At 36.1% G+C, this 17,083-nt stretch overlaps 3 protein-coding genes and 1 long non-coding RNA gene across 7 annotated transcripts; all 4 read left to right on the top strand.

The window, feature by feature from the left end:
• Positions 1–1,725: 1,725 nt before the first annotated feature.
• On the top strand, positions 1,726–5,332 carry LOC113303285. The gene is made up of 4 exons (XM_026552309.1): positions 1,726–1,753; positions 3,913–4,415; positions 4,501–4,724; positions 4,822–5,332. Exons 2-3 carry the CDS (start codon positions 3,933–3,935, stop codon positions 4,705–4,707), a joined length of 690 nt encoding a protein of 229 aa, XP_026408094.1. The 5' UTR covers positions 1,726–1,753; positions 3,913–3,932; the 3' UTR covers positions 4,708–4,724; positions 4,822–5,332.
• On the top strand, positions 2,659–3,656 carry LOC113305665 (uncharacterized protein At2g29880-like). Its single transcript, XM_026554682.1, has 2 exons — positions 2,659–2,988; positions 3,102–3,656. Exons 1-2 carry the CDS (start codon positions 2,659–2,661, stop codon positions 3,654–3,656), a joined length of 885 nt encoding a protein of 294 aa, XP_026410467.1.
• Positions 5,333–5,718: 386 nt separating the features above from the next.
• On the top strand, positions 5,719–9,760 carry LOC113301563. 2 transcript variants are annotated; one of them, XR_003336376.1, is made up of 6 exons: positions 5,719–5,925; positions 6,005–6,274; positions 7,985–8,050; positions 8,243–8,329; positions 8,406–8,676; positions 8,786–9,760. It is a non-coding gene; the product is annotated as an uncharacterized LOC113301563 (long non-coding RNA). The 2 variants fall into 2 exon arrangements; XR_003336377.1 differs by having other exon boundaries at positions 6,005–7,620.
• A 1,306-nt stretch (positions 9,761–11,066) lies between these two features.
• Positions 11,067–15,259, top strand: LOC113301562 (pyridoxal reductase, chloroplastic-like). Of its 3 annotated transcripts, none has more exons than XM_026550336.1 (9): positions 11,067–11,203; positions 11,898–12,128; positions 12,229–12,457; positions 12,861–12,954; positions 13,171–13,294; positions 13,466–13,567; positions 14,042–14,193; positions 14,412–14,505; positions 14,909–15,259. In XM_026550336.1, the coding sequence occupies exons 2-9, from the start codon at positions 11,994–11,996 to the stop codon at positions 14,921–14,923; spliced, it is 945 nt and encodes a 314-aa protein (XP_026406121.1). In that variant the 5' UTR covers positions 11,067–11,203; positions 11,898–11,993; the 3' UTR covers positions 14,924–15,259. The 3 variants fall into 3 exon arrangements, with proteins under 3 accessions (XP_026406121.1, XP_026406119.1, XP_026406120.1); XM_026550334.1 differs by having other exon boundaries at positions 14,914–15,254; XM_026550335.1 differs by having other exon boundaries at positions 11,083–11,203; positions 11,963–12,128; positions 14,914–15,254.
• The last annotated feature ends 1,824 nt before the right edge of the window (positions 15,260–17,083 follow it).

Below are 17,083 nucleotides of genomic sequence, written 5' to 3'. Positions count from 1 at the left end.
TTGAATGTTTTGTTATTTATCAACCCCTGATTATACTTAGGCTTCCATCTTTATTACCATATTGGTATAACCATGGCTATATATTTTGAGTTTCTTTCGGGTATTCTTGTTCTTGTAGGTAGACATTAACAAAAAAAGTTACTGCTCCCGCTTAACTTAACGTTTTATCTAGTGCATCATTGTCTATGATTTTGCAAATTATTGGAATTTTTTTCTTATTGTCGTTGTAAAATTATCAAGAAAATATATTTGACTTATAAAAGGCCATACGAAACTTTTCCGCACAGGGCCCTTCTAGGCACATGATCGGCTCTGGTTGTATACCCTTGTATTTCTCTCCAACTAGATATTCCATAATGTGAAACAAGTTAAAGTGAAGGTTTGCTTGTTTTGTGATAATTTGATGAATTTGTTGAAGTCCATTGGCCCCTCAGTTGATATTATTGTTAATTGTCGTTGTATCATTCCCGTTGTACGTTGTTGCTTCCTTGGTTTGAAATAGACGCTTGTGCTATCATGTTTGGTAATGGTGTGGTGGAAGAATGATGTTGTTGTATGAGTTGCACTCCCTAGTTCCTCCAGTTATTGTAGATGTTTTCCCATGAGCTTCCAAGTTTCCTTTGTGTGTTTGCATGCAATTAAACAATGTTGATTTGATTCTGGTTCGTTGTTATAAAGTGGGCACACATTATGGTCGATGATTTTCCTAGTATAAGGAGCTCCAAAAGTTAGTAACCGGTTGTCGCTGACTTTCTATAGGAATAGTCTGATCTTTGGTGGGAAGTTTTCTTGTCAAATCCTTTTCGTTGTCAGGATGTTCTCCTGGTTTGTTGCTTCTGAAGCATGTGCTCCTATATTCGGTGCCAAATTTGTGTGAGTGCTTTGCTCCTGTCTGGTTAGTGTTTCATACCCGCTTTTGACTACACAATACCCAATTTTTAGTGTGGCCAGATTATACAATCCTTGATTCGTTCGAGTAATACCTGCTTTTGACTTATGGTTAGCTTAGAGCGGGTCATAACATAATCTTTATCGTCCAACTTAGAGAAGAACTCGTGGTCCTTTGTCCATCATAGATACCACCCGGAAGAAAAAAAAAATGGAAGTAATTTTCTCAAGTTGACTCTAAAAAACTTAAATTTTTATTCCCTGGAGTATTTGTGCAAGGTCAACCAAAATGCAGGATATCAAAATCTTTAAAATCCTAAGCCATGCGAGGCCATGCGTCGCGCCGTGGGGATACCTCCCTCCTCCTTCGATGGTGACCCTCACCCACTCATAGGATTGCTGCGTTTCACTTTTCTTGATAGGAGAGAAAAAAACGGTTTCCATCCTCTAAATTAAGAGCGTGTTTGGGAACCCAGATATCCCAACCTAGGTTGGCTTATCCCAATAAATACGGTTATTTTGTGTTTGTTTCAGGCATATTCCAAACGTGGATACGGATAGCATAACCTCCCGTGATTTTCGAACACCAAAAAAAGCAGGATTTTGGTATTCTCCCATAAACTCGTTCTCCCCATTTCCCGTCCACGGATAGTGCAACAGACTCCACTCCTAAACCCACTAAACCCACGAAGGGTTTATAAATACGTTCCTCTCTTCTATACTGCTTCAATTTTTTTTCACATTCATAGAGAAATCTCAGGTACCAAAAATAAGATTTGTTATGATTATAAGCTTTTCATCACAGAATTGATTAAGTTTTTTTTTTCCTGTTTGTAGAGGTTCTTCATCTTCCTCTATCTCACAGGTATTCTATCTCTCTCCCTCTGTTCGGAACCATTGTCTATTCAATTTTAATTATTGATTTTTTTGATTATTTTCTGAAAATTGCTATGTGTTTGTTGCTATATCTGATTTATATGTTAAGAATGGTATAGTTGTTCGTGTTAGGACGCCAGAAATTGATTGAAAATTAGAAATTATGTTCAGAACCGTAATTGTTCGATAAAATTCCTCAAAGGAAAATTTTTGTTTTGTGTTTTTTTAGTAATGTTCGGATGAGTTATGAACGATGCTAACATAAATGAAGGTTGTTAATAGGGAAGATGAGTTCATTCGTATGTCAATAAGGTATACTTAACTGAAGAATGATAAATGGGACATAATTGTTTGTATCTTTTAGATTAACATCTGCCGATATAGAGAATGAAAATGGTAAATATTAGTCTAAGGCATATATAAGGTTCAGCTGATGGTCTGTCTTATGAGACAATAACTTTTGGCTTCATTGTGTTTAGATCATGTTAGTCTATTTTTATCAATTAGTTTTCATTGTGGTAGTAGTTCATAAGTTAGTCTATCATGTTCTAGTATACAATTTTAATCAATTAGACTTCATAAGTTAGTCTATCCGAATGTATCTATTTTCAGTTGATTGCTTAGTGCTCAATTAGGTTTGGTGGTAACGTTATGACACGACTTTAATATATTTTAAGTTCCTCTTGGCTCTGGCACTTTAGCATCATTTTGAACCATGTTTATAATGCAGTAGGTTCCTAAGTTTTTCCCCATGTTACTGATTTCTTCGTTAATTTTCCGCAATCTTTTCTTTGTCTTACGATGATGGTTGTTGAATTATTGGAGAAATTGAGGGGTAATATGATTAGACTCTTGTTTTTATTTTTCACGTGTTAGCTTTTCTTTATAGAACTTATGGAGAGTGAATCATCGAGTGTTGCAAATGGGAGAACCACTTGGACTCCTTCAATGGATCAACTGTTTATAGAACTTATGGTGGAAAAAGTCGTTGGTAAACAATTACTTGATGGTCAATTTAGAAAAATTTCCTGGGTGAGCATTGTCACCAAATTCAAAGAAAGCTTTGGACCTTCTTTTAATAAGGAAGTGCTGAAAAATCGCATGAAAACTTTGAAGAAAAATTTTAATGTTGTAAGTAGTCTTAGAGGTCAAAGTGGTTTTGGTTGGAATGATGGAAAAGAAATTGTGACTGCACCTGATGCTGTATGGAGTAATCATATCGAGGTTTGTGATTTTATTTAATTTCTTTTATCAAGCTTTATTATATAATCATCATATTTCTAAGTAAATAAATTATAAATTTGAACTTGTAGAAACATCCGGAATGCAAACAGTAGAGGACAAGGTCTCTTCCACAATATAATGAACTAGCTATGATATTTGGTGACAGTAGGGCCACTGGAAAGTATAGCAGGTTTAGGGATGATAATAATCGGGATAATAATGAGGTCGATGAGGATCGTGATGATAATACTGAAGACCAGAATGAGAATCCTGAAGACCATAACGAGAATACGTATGGAAACGGCAATGTCAGCGATGATAATACATCTGAACCGCAAAAAAAGATGAGAACATCAATAGGATCTAGTTCTCGTTCATTTAAAAAGACAAAAAAGAGTACTGGTGAAGGGATGGTGGAAGCAATTAGTTTGATGGCAAGTGCTGTTAACAATATAGCGACCAAAAAAGAGGAAAATAGAAACTCTTCTCTGGAGAAAAGTGTAGTTGCTTCACTTGAGGAAATAGTACCAGAACTGGATGATTTTTTATTCATGCAAGGTTTAGAGTTATTGGAAGATGAGAAAAAAGCAAAGATTTTCATAGTGTTGAGTGGGGATAGGAGACGACGTTGGTTATTGTCAAAGCTTAACTATTCCGATTACTATTAAAGTGGCATAAGTGATTAGGTTGATGATTTGAGTTTAGTTTGCGTTTATATGGTTTGGTTTCCAATTAATTAGGTGGATATTTTGAGTTTTTGTCTGGTTATGTTTAGGTTCAAATTTAAGTCGACAACACGGTATCGGATTTTTAATTATTTATGGATTATGAAACTTTGTTATGATTACTTATTTAAATTTTACAATAAATTCAAATTTATTCTTTATTTGGTTTTGATTGTTTGTATTTCTTTTTCATGATTAGGTACATAATATAATTTATTTATGGCTAGTTCCGAAGATGACGAGGATGCCATAGTAGCTGTCACAGCAGCGACAACGTCATTGATAGCATGTTATTATCAATACTTTGTGGAGAAGACCGTATGTTATGATTCAATTCTTAGTGGCTCAGCTCACGTAGATGAAGTTCTAAATGGACATGATGTGCGATGTCAAAACAATTTTCGAATGGAAAAACATGTTTTTTTGCTATTATGTGAATTGTTACAAGAAAAACAGTTGCTTCGCCATAGCAAGGGAGTTAGAGTTGAGGAGAAGGTGGCGATATTTATGCTTGTCGTTGGTCACAATGAACGCAATAAAGTACTCCAAGAATGCTTTCAACATTCTGGTGAGACAATCAGTCGACACTTTAATGCTGTTTTAGATGCTATTGTTCAACTTGCAGATGATTTCTTGCAACCAGCAGGGCCTTGTACTCCTGATGAGATAAGAGACAATCTGAGGTTTTATCCATACTTTAAGGTACACAAATTTTATCGTTATTTCATTAATTAAAATTAATTTTGTGTTATTTTTATTAATTAAAAACTGTATGTATTCGACATAGAACTGTGTTGGAGCAATAGACGGAACTCACATACCGGCAATGGTTAGTGAGGAAGAACAACCTCTTTATCGGAACAGAAAAGGATTTATTTCTCAAAACGTTTTAGTAGCATGCTCATTCGATTTGCAATTTCATTATGTTCTTGCGGGTTGGGAAGGTTCAGCTCATGACGGGCGTGCTAGATTCAGCCTTAACAAGATCCGATAAATTAATAGTACCAGAAGGTATGATTATATTATTATTTTTTTATTTTACTATTGGGGTAAATATTTCTTTCCTTTACTATTGGGGTAATATAATCTTAAATTTTTACTTGTGTAGGAAAATTTTATCTTGGAGATGCAGGTTTTGCTCTTACGCCAAGTTTTATTACTCGGTATCGAGGAGTTCGTTATCACTTGAAAGAGTATGGGAGAAATCGCCCAAAAGATGCCAAAGAATTATTTAATCTTCGACACTCATCATTACGAAATGCAGTTGAACGTATTATTGGAATACTTAAAAGGCGATTCATTATTTTGCAAGCACAACCTCAATATCCGTATGAATCACAAGTGAAAATTGTGCTAGCTTGTTGCATCATCCATAACCATATTCGCAGGGAGTGTATAAATGATTTGTTTCTTGATGGTGAAGATGTTAACACTGTACCAGAAACTGATCCTGGGATACCAGAAGACAATAACGAAGGTTCCAGACTCGGGAGAAATAGAGACCGAGATTTAGCGTCAGAACTTCGTACTTCAATTGCTGATGCAATATGGAATAATTATCGACGACGTCGTTGTACTATTTAGTTTTTTATTATTAATTTTTATCATTTTTTATTTTTGGATATTTTTATTTTTTTATCGAATTCTTATTTTAATATTTATAATTTTAGATATTTTTATTTTAAAATGTCCAACATTAATTTATATGGATCTGGGTGTTTGAAAAAAACATTATTTATATTAACCTACTGCTAGACATCATGTCAAACAAACACTATTTAAGTTAACCCAGGATAGGATAAAATTTAAGACAAACATCGCTAAAACTAATCATTTTCCCGATTATCATAAATTAAATTATGATAACCTAATCCAGCATATGGTATCCCATTTCCAAGCTACCAAACAGACCCTAAGAAAAATTATCCGGGGAAAATTATAGAAAAAATCCAGGAAAATATAAAAGAAAAAAATCTCTCTTCTCCGTACCCTCTATTTTCATATTCTTCTCTCTGTGCTTCATATCCATCATCACGATTCCATTATCAAATTATGATATATGAAAGTGTAACTTTCAATTCACTATTCTATCGGTTCATTGTCGAAGTATGGTATAAGAAAAAAACCCTCTTTTCTTACCCTAATTCTATTTTCATCTTCTTCTCTCCGTGCTTCATATCCATCATCACGATCTCTCTTTTAATTGTTATTGGTAATCCCTTACTCCTTTGTTCTCTGTCTCTTTTTTTCTCTGAATTAAGAAACCCTAAACCTTTTGTTTTATTTTGCAGGTACGAGTTTTGTCCAAGATAAGTTACGGAGAAACCATAATATCCATTAAAGAAAAGATCTCACTATTCAAGACATACTCACACTGGATCTCTTTCCTCCAACTGGACGATAGCATACAGTCTAGAAGTGGAGATGGAAGCCAAATGATGGTGAACTACCTATCTTTTATCCAGTCATGTCTTGGAACTTCTCATAGGAAATCTTTGCCATTTGCTGGAGATGTTATTAGCAGGAATTGAAAATGCAATCTTTGTTGTGTCTCTTCTCAGGTAATAATTCATTCTTCACTAATTTAATAAAACAACTCTCATTTGATGTATTAGTATGACATGAGTTAGTCCCTCAAACCTAATTTAAGCATCTACAAAGTAGTCCATTATCTAAGTATGATATATGAAAGTGTAGCTTTTAATTCACTATTCTATCAGTCTATATTACCACAAAGCAATAATCCATGCATAAGTTGTGCTTTTAGTTTAAACACTTTCAATGTGTTCTTTTTAATCCTAATTTTTATCTTTGTATCAACAAGGGTTAAGTAAATACATCTGAGTATGTTTTCTACAGCTCCACCTAAAGGAAAATCACATGTATAATGAGCAGTGGCAGATTGCATGGATCATCCATTCCTTCTGGCAAATATTACCATTCTCTGTTTTGTATGTCATAAGTGCACTTTGGTCACCGTCACAGGATTCAATGCGGGAGTCCCTCAATATCTGTTTTGCTTACATTTGGACACCTAGCACCCTGTGGTTCTTCTTTCTGGAACTGGATTCGACCCAATGACAACCCTTTATCTTGACACAAAATTACAGTGGTTAGGTGGTGAACTGGATGTATTTGAACCGTTCACATCCTTATAGTTCAACCCTGCCGTAGAATGAATGTTGAATGGGCCCGATAGGGAAGTTGGTAATTAGGATGCATAAGTTTTAATGAATTTTAAATGCACAACAATTTCATCAGTAACCCACAAGTGAGCAACTAAGATGATAATTACCAGGTCAGGGGCCTAGTTAAGGCTGTTGTTGAAGCCATATGACGTATTCAGTAGTCAAATGGATGGGTGGCTAGAAAAATACAGCTTTGCACAGTAGCACTCATAGAACATTTGCGCAATTGTATGTCTGTATTGAGTTAGTATCATAGGTCCTTCGTGGATTCTCATGAATTAGCGGGACACAGTTTTGTGCTCGGTGAGCCTACATGGGAAAGCATAGAGACACTATATATAGTACTGTGATTTTGTTGCAAGCTCTTTAATTTTCTCTCTATTAGTAGAGTTTACGCCCAATTTTGGACTGAAAAACTCGGTTTTGTGAGATGCATGAGGTCTTGCTGATTGATATTAACTCATTTCTATAGTTATTAACATTAGATAGACAAATATATAGATAGACAAACATCAAAGCATTCTATGGCATCCAGATGGAGTGCACTAAGCGAATGGTATATACGTTAGATAGACAAATATATAGATAGTTTTGTTTTGTTTTCCAGTATAATCAACTAAATCATTGGCATTGCATGTCGAGTATCAACAAATTGTACATCTAATTTGAGGCAGACATCAAAGCATTTTTGGCAGTGGAATGAGTGCACTGTGAAAATGGTATGTACTTTAGATAGACAAACATATAAATTGTTATGTTTTTTTCAATATAATCAACTGAATCATTTTGATAAACCAGTTGTTTAATTGGCTTCCTTTGGCTGTCCTAATTGAAAATAAAATCATATGCACAGTGGCATCAGGCATTCAACTAATCATATATATAAATATAACAAAATGACAACCTTCAACGTCCTATTTCCATGGAAGGAAGTGGGTTCAGTTTCCTTATGGATTCATTATGGTTGATACCATTTCTAACTCCTCAACCTTTTGCACTTAGTATAATTCGCCACCTCTTATAGATAGCTCTGATTGTCTTGATTTATTGGTTGCAATCACTTATTTTGTTTCATGATTGCAGATGGCACAACAAGCTTATCCAGTGCCTTATAAGAGACGATTGAGCTTTGAATTTGAAAGCCTAGCGGTGAGTATAATCTACCTGGGTTTCATATTTGATTAATAGGGTTACTTTAAAATTAATACAAACATTTTGGTCATAACTTTAAGCAAGTCTATTCTCTATCTTTGTATGTTTTTCTTTTGGATTGTTTGTTTTTACTTGGTATTGATTTTCTATTCGAGTTTTTGCTTCTTACTTTTTTTCTTTATCATCAAGGCCATCGAAAAATCATGCCTTGGTCACTGTCAGAGTGAGACACGGGAAATGTAGTTTTCTAACAATGCTCATGTCATCCAAGATAAGGTAAGTTTACTAATCATAGTAACGAAAATTTACAGTATGTTGAATTCTATTAATACTTCTCATATAACCGATGTAGATCTCCATACGAGACTCCAACAGTCTCCAATTCGGTGATCACATTTTGTTTGCCCGATCGGTGGTAGAGAGGGAAAAAAAGAGTGAGTGGAAGGAGAGAGAGAAGGGCAATAATGACAAAAGTCCGTTATGGAGATCATATGCACAATTTAGAAGATATGTCAATTGGCTGATGGTTTCTTTTTGTATGCGAATTACTTACGATCCATCAGCTGATGTCGTACCAGGAACTCTTAAGAGCAGTCGATGGATAAAAGGAAGATTAAAGGCAGGTAATTTCGGAAACCACCCTACTACTCTATATATCATATGCATCTCTAACATAGTAATTTGATAACATCTGACAAACATTTGATTATAAACCCACTAACCAATGTTCAGGAGCCGAGTACAAGGCGTGTCTATCATTGGCTTGGACCTGTTTAGAAGAAAAAAAAAGCAAACAAGGTACAGTGCTGGTGATATGTTAACAATGGCTGTATTTGGTAGATGTACGGTGTTGGGGAACGATCTGTTGAAGGATATCGACTGCGTTTAAGCCGATAAACTAGCAAGAAAGGAGGGTTCACGGACTGCTGCTGCCACTGATTTCATGTGGCTAAATGGTGATGAACGGAGAGGATCAGGAGGTTGTTCTCAGCTGGAATACAATAAGGATGATGGATGGATACAAATACTGTGAAGCCTGGGTTCAAGACATACATATAACAATAACAGTGGATATTGGGGGCTGGATTCGCGCCATGAAGTTCAAGGAGCAGTAATTGAAGATGGGTTTTGCATGGAGCTGTTGGATCAGTGGAGATGGATTTGTTTACAAGGGCGACAAACCAGTAGTGTTAATGCTATGATTGTTGCTTTTGATTCAGAGGTTTTGACCTAAATTTGGTGTTGGATGTGATGGTTGTTACCAAGGATTAAGAGTACAGTCAGTGATGGTGATAAGACATGTATGCTAATTTAGGTCATAATTCAGTTGGATTTGAGTTCAAGTTTAAGGAGAAAGGGAAGTGAAAAGATGCAAAGAAAAATGAAAGTTGGGGTCGTGAGTTAATGACTGAAATTCAGCCTGAACAGAAAAATTAGGACTATTCCATCTTTCTCTTATCCAACTTCAAGGACTTCGCTTTATAAATTAAATAAAATCAAGTTGTGTATTATCCGACAAAAATAAAGCTTACTTGGTATATGCATGTCCCTTTAATTTTAGCATGTCTTCTCCTGATAGAATCGTTATTAGATTTGCACGTTGATCCATAGTTGTCTCTCTTTGTAGTATCATCGTAGATATGCAGGGTCAATGTTAAAACTTTCTGTTCACAGTATAAGATTTTTAAACTTTTGTATTTATGTGTATTTTCAGAAGTAGTCTGCCATTGCTTCTTTTGTCGAACCAAACATATATAATTGTCCACGATCTTTCACTAGCACTAAATATTTTTGTTCCTCTCTAATGCGGCGTTGTGTACAGGAAGCTAGAAACGTATGGACACGATTAAACTTTGATAGATACGTGGTGTTTGTTTCATATCATACAATTTCATAGGTTCGCAATTATAGAAATCCAATAGGGGAGGAAAAAAAATACTAATAGTCCATGCAAGGCAGGACCTAATAATTACACGGTGTGTAGCGCGGGTTCTTTCCTAGAACTTAAAACAGATATATACACGAAGAGAGAAACTATTTGGATGTTTTCTTAGTACAATTTGATCTTTAGTGTAATGTTTTACAATTTTGATTAAAACCATTCACAAGCTTTACTGCATTAAAATTACACACCAAAATAAAAAATGCATCAAGAAGGGGCAACGCAAAGCCGCATGACACGAAAATGTATAATTCAGTAGTTACATAAATACGGATGATCCTATAATTTCAATGGTTACGTAAATACTCAAAACATAGAGTTACTCCAAATCAAAAATCCTAAACATGCATCGGAACGGGGGAGGAGAAGCCAAGCCACACCAAATCAAAAATTCTAAGCGACGGGGCGAGGCGAAGCCGAGCCACACCAAATTAAAAATCCCAAGCAACGGGGCGTGGACAAGCCGAGCCACACCAAATTAAAAATCCTAAGCGATGGGGTGAGGTGAAGCCGAGCCACACCAAATTAAAAATCATAAGTGATGGGGTGAGGCGAAGTCGCGCCACACCAATTTAAAAATCCTAAACGACGGGGCGAGGCGAAATTGAGCTACACCAAATCAAAATTCCTAAGCGATTCGCTTAAAACGATGTGGTAGCAAGCAACGTGCAACTTACGAAATCAAAAATCCTAAGCATGCATCGGGACGGGCGAGACGAAGCCGAGCCAAGCATGCATTGGGACAGGGCGAGGCGAAACCGAGCCAAGCATGCATTGAGACAGGCAAGGCGACGCCGCGCCACACCAAATTTAAAATCCTAAGCCATAGTGCGGAGCGAAGCCCCTCGAAACCAAATAAAAATGCACGAGGGCGCGAGGCGAAGCCACATACACCATACCAAAAATACGGTTAAAAGTAAAAAAAAATATGATAGATGGTGTACGGGTCCGTCCGAGCGTAGCACGGACACAAATCTAGTTAATAACATTAATGTCGTGTGGTTTTGGGTTGTTTTATGATGAAACTGTAATTTTCTCCCAAATTTCACTTATGGGTCCGGTTGAAATATTATTGAAAAATAGGTCCACAGAAATCCACACACATTTTATCCATATAAGATCCCTCCGCTGCACATATCTCTGATTGCATCATGATCTCCTGATCCTCAGGACACCGTAGTCTCTTATTTCTGCAAAATATTTATCAGGTATGTTTGTTTAGAAACGGTCTTTCATTTATAGGTTGTTATTACCTTTTTATGTTCCCCACTTTATCCTGTTGGCTGATTTTAGATAGTTTTAGATACTTCAATTTAACAATGATCATGTATTACAGACTTTCACTATTCTCCTTACCCTTTTAGATTTTGTTTATACTTTATTGGTAACTTGGAAGTGAAATTGCTAATTCTGCATTAGGCGACAATAAAGACGCAAGGGTTATGCAAGTTGCAAATTTGAGTGTTTTTAATGTTGTTTCTCATAATCTGCTGAATACTTATTATTAGTTGCCACTTACGATTCCTTGGGTCGAAAAGATAACACTTCTTTGCTTAAGTAGCTGTCTTCGTAGATTGTGCTAATTTTATGTTTTGATCCGTCTTGCTCAACTACTCCGAACTTAAATGTTTTCTGGTAATACTTTTAGTGATCTCATCTTTCTAAGTATTACAGTTCAAACATGTGTTCAACTTAACTCTTGTAGATCATTATATTGGTTGGTACTATTTATTCTCTTAATCTAGCTATCCATTGGCTTTGATTATTTGCTCAACTGAAACAAGTAAAACTCAATTAGATTGATCCTGTGAACATTATTTCTTTTTCAAACATAGATATTTAAATGTGGAATTATCAAAGAAAAAAATATAGATAATACATAACATGAACTTATAATTTCAGATAATGTACAATATTATCATGGTGAGCAATCCCGAATGATGTGTAACAAGATCGTACCCACCTAGTTCCCAACTGCAGGGAGAGGATTATAGCAATATGGCTCTCTTAACCGCAACATCCAACAAATATATTATAAGTAGCCGTGCTACAAATGAAAATACCCTTCCATTTTCTTCCTTGACGCAAATCAAAATTCCTCGGCTAGGACCTCCATTTTGGCCATGGGAAAAGGTATCTATCTACTTAAAGCAACAACTAGCACTAGCTAGTGGCGTTTCTAGTTCTGCTGTTAGCAAAAGTTATTATCTAATAAAACATGCTCCCTTGGCAGGTTAAAATGGGTCCATTGACTGTTTCCCCGATGGGGTTTGGAACCTGGGCTTGGGGAAACCAGTTACTATGGGGATATCAGGAAGCTATGGATGATGACCTTCAAGCGACGTTTAACTTAGCAGTCGAGAATGGTATCAATCTGTTTGACACGGCTGATTCTTATGGGACTGGTAGACTAAATGGACAGAGCGAAAAGCTTCTCGGCAAATTCCTCCAAGAGTTCAAAGGTCAATCTTTCTTAACTTAGTTATCTCAACACTAACTGAGATAGTTGATTAGCATTCCGTATAACATGGGGATATATAGCAGAAATACATGTCAGACTTGAGTGAACTTAAACTAATATGACAATAAATACACTTCGCTTCTAATTCCCGAATTTGTTGAGAGCTAGTTACGTAGTTGTGGGTCTATTGCATTACAACCCAATTTTACGTAGCACGCGCATTGATAACTGATGTGAGTTACCCTGAAATATTTGAATGCAAAGCTTAAAGATAAACCAGATCTCGCTCCTACAGTTGCTAATCAGGAAAGCTTAATTACAAGAATGAGAGTTTATGTAAAGGTTTCTGTTGAAGGTTTTGTAATCCCATTTATTTTGAAATACACGTGATGCATATTAATCAGGGCAAAGCCGAGTACGAGATGACATTGTGATTGCTACAAAATTTGCTCCATATCCATGGCGCCTAACATCTGGACAGTTCGTAAAAGCTTGCAAGTATGCTCTCTATACTTATATATTGACTTTCTTTATAGCATTTGGTCTTCTTTCCCATTGTGAACTACACAGTTTAGTTCACCTTCTAATCTCGATATAAACTAAACTCTGTTTGATGTTGATTGACTAGTTATTAGACACTTCATTCTCTGATTTTCATGGTCAGGAAATATTTCTTGGTATGAGTTACTAATCTGTAAACAAAATTGTTTCCAGGGCATCATTGGACCGAATGGAAATTGAACAGATTGGGATAGGACAGTTGCACTGGTCAACAGCAAACTATGCTCCTTTACAGGAGATCGCTCTTTGGGATGGCCTCGTTGCAATGTATGAGAAGGTGCCCTTTCTTACCTAATGTTTCGAATATTAGAAATATATTGTAATTAAAAAAAGAGAGGAGCCTCACGTTGAGCTTTTCTTTCGTTAATAATCCTCTCAACTTTGCTAAAATAGTAAAATCATTGTGAAACTGTTAAATAATGTCTAATGACTGTAAATGATTATGTAGGGTTTAGTTCGAGCTGTTGGTGTGAGCAATTATGGACCAAAACAACTTGTAAAGATCCACAAATACCTTAACTCGCGAGGTGTTCCCCTATGCTCAGCTCAGGTACAACCTGTCTTTTCACAGTGAGTTGCTTTACTTGCTTATTTCTTTTCCTTCAGTGCATGTGTCAAATGATACCACAAGGAAGTTCACTAGACTCACACAGTCAATTTCTTCAAAGTGGATTAACTTTCTTGCATCCTTTTTTCTTTCTTTCTTTTACTTCAGTGCTTGTGGGTATTTGCCAGGAACTATCTTGAATAAAGATAACATGTGCTAAAAATAATTATTTGGCACCGGATAAAGAATATAACAAATGTGGTGTACTAGCTATTGCAGAAAAATGAAGAACCATGAGTTTTCTAGTTTAAATCTTACCAAAAGTACTAAAGATCATGAAGGTGTGGCCAAATGCTTTACCATTTGGTTTTGGCCTTGTATGCCTAAAAACCTAGTTTTATGATAATTGTTGATAATATGACATAGTTTTTGGGCTGATTGAGACTTTGCAGTTAAGACTCTTTAGTCTAATTGCAGGTGCAATTTTCTTTGCTGAGTATTGGGAGAGACCAGATGGAGATTAAGGAAATTTGTGATTCTTTAGATATCCGCTTGATTTCATATAGTCCTCTGGGGCTTGGAATGCTTACTGGGAAATACACTCTGTCCAACCTTCCAAATGGGCTACGGTAATCAGTTTTCCTTGCTCTAAAAAACTTACTATCTCACGTCTAAATTTTTTAATTTTAGAGACATTGGATCAGCTAAAAGAAAACCTACATTTTTTTGTTATTATTTTTTATTATTCAAAAGAAAAACCTACATGCCATTTTTGTATTTCCAGGCCTTCTCTTTTCCGTGGTTTCTGTTTTCTTGATTCTTTCCTTCTCTTTCCTTTCTGTTGCAGAGGTTTGCTGTTCAGACAAATTCTTCCTGGTTTGGAACCACTGCTGCGTTCACTAAGAGAAATTGCGAAAAGGAGAGGCAAGACCATACCTCAAGTATGTGTTTGAAGTCTTATTTTCTAGTTCAAGTAGTTATTTTATCAGGTGTCTCAGTCGCGTGTATCTGTTAAGTAAAAGCGTTCTGCACCCATGACCAACCACTTCAGCTTGGTATAGTTACTACAGTAGCATTGAGTACTGGGTATAAGAATGAAAAACTTGTGTTTATTAATGAAGATGAAGCATTGTGAACAAGTAAAGTGGGTTGGATTTACATGAGTAGGCAAGTGTTTTAGCACTTGAACAGACCTAAAGTTGCAATTGTTAGGCACGCTATTCTTACAAACATTATGTGTTATTTACAGCTTATAGTATCATCAGGACAGAAAACTCATACTTGCTTGTTTACATCTTCTAACTTGTTACCCCAAAGATGCAACTTCCAATTTGTATTTTCTAGAGCAGGTTGCAATAAATTGGTGTATCTGCAAGGGTACAGTGCCGATACCCGGAGGGAAGACGGTGAAACAAGTGAAAGAGAATCTAGGCGCCTTAGGTTGGCGTCTAAGTTCCGATGAATTGCTTCAATTGGAACATGCTGCTCAAGAATCTCCCAGCAAGATGATCCAAAATGTCTTTCAGACACCATGAGTATAAATACTTGTTGAAAATATTTCTTTCAGTTTTAAATGTATCACTATCTGCACACTATTTGCAAACTAGTATTACAGATCTGAACTATATGTAATGTATTAACAAAATTGATTTCTATGTGTTCATGCCACTTCAACCTGATTCCTCAAAAACCAATTCGTCGCACAAAAAAGTCCACGGCCATATTGGTTGAACAAAGTCAAAGGAGGATGTTATTGGTAAATTAAGAGCTTCTCCAATGGTTGTTGTATGTATTTTCTATGTGGCAACACAAATAAGACATCTTTATTCCAAATTTTCCTTAAGTTTGGTGAAAAAAGTTATTCATCTCCAATGGAGTTGTTTGTGATCATTTTCTTATTAAATGCAAAATTTTATGTTTAGTAATTTTAAGATTTTATTAGATCTAAAAATGATTATTTATTGTATTAGAATTAATTTTAGTAAATAAAATATAGGGGATTTTAATAAAGTGCCACACTTCCAATTTGCAGTTCAAGAAAATGCCACCGTTTTTTTCAGAGTTTATTTAATGCCACACATTTGACCTTTTCCATCCCGTTTTTTTGAGAAAACGGTTAACTGTCGTTAGTGCCTACATGGCAGTAAATCAGCCCTAGTAAAAGACATTTAACCCCCAAACCATCTAACTAGGACTGATTCAAATCGACCTAATAGTATGAGTCATTGTCTGAGTTTGGACCAACACGGATTCAAGCCTAGACCAACACCGATTCAAGCCTCCATTGCACCATCAAATTCATTCTGTATCTTCATAACCAACAACACCACTCCCTTAAAAACAGCAGCGACAAGTTCTCATTTAGAACTATTTTCATGACTTGAAATCTCTGTCCAAAACTCTACTGAATTCCAAAACCCTTGTAGTCTACTTCATCCACTCCAGAAATACATCCAGCCATGGCAGTCAACAGGCAGCCGCAACGAGAACTCGATTGTTGATTTTCGAGTGAAGCAGGTGGTTCAAGCAATTCAGCAAACACCTACATGCGTTCTGCTGGTGGCATATCAAATTCACATAAAACTGATTTATTCACTCTATCATGTCTTCAATCTAACACGGCTCCAAAGATGGGATCATTTCTATTCAATTAATCATACACTTAGATTTTAGCAAACTGCAAGGCATCAGTAGGATAGAAGAATGCTGGTGGTTGAGCAAACATACATCCGTTTCGTTTCTAGAACCCAAGAACCCACTTTGTTTGAACTTGAATCAACATCAGCAGCATATCTACTAGATCTACTTGATTCCATTACTACCGACATTTTGATTTGTTTGTTCAACTAAATTTTGCTTAGAGAAGTTCTTATGCTAGTTTGTCTCGAACAACAATTCCAGTATCACTAGCCACAACTGACTGCAATGCAGCTCCCCTCTACCAGTATCAGTGGAACTATATATCTTTTTTACATATAAGCAATTTCTTACAAGCATCTTCTTGATTCTCACCACTCTTACAATGACCCAAGAACAACTGTCATTAGACCCAATCTCAGCCACCGTCTCCTGTAATTCATGACTACCATTTGATCAAAACCAAATTGGGCAAAAACCCATCTTCAGATTACATCAAAACCCCTGATTCAATTCCTTGGTTGTTGTTTGAAGAATTCCTTTAACACAAATCAACGGGGACCAGATGGCACTGACTCATTGTGGGTGGATGATGATGCAGAGCAAGGGTATAAGTCTCCCATGCTTACTCGCGAGAATGCTTTACTCAGTGTATCGCTCATATCAAGGACCCATAATTCTGTTTGAAGTAGAGCAGCATCTCCATTAAGATACTGCACGACTTGTCTCATGGTTGGTATAAAATCAGAATTAGTATGAGTACATTCATCTAAAAGAACTTCAATCCATTCTAGACAGCCTAAACTGTAATCATGGCTTCATGTCATAACCACCATACTCATCTTATCCATCTCAATTCACTGTCTATAGATAAGTCCATAA

Source organism: Papaver somniferum, chromosome 8 (genome assembly GCF_003573695.1).
Source record: "Papaver somniferum cultivar HN1 chromosome 8, ASM357369v1, whole genome shotgun sequence".
NCBI lineage: Eukaryota > Viridiplantae > Streptophyta > Magnoliopsida > Ranunculales > Papaveraceae > Papaver > Papaver somniferum.
The sequence above is the reverse complement of the archived record's forward strand: the minus strand, read 5'-3'. Positions and strand labels throughout refer to the sequence as shown.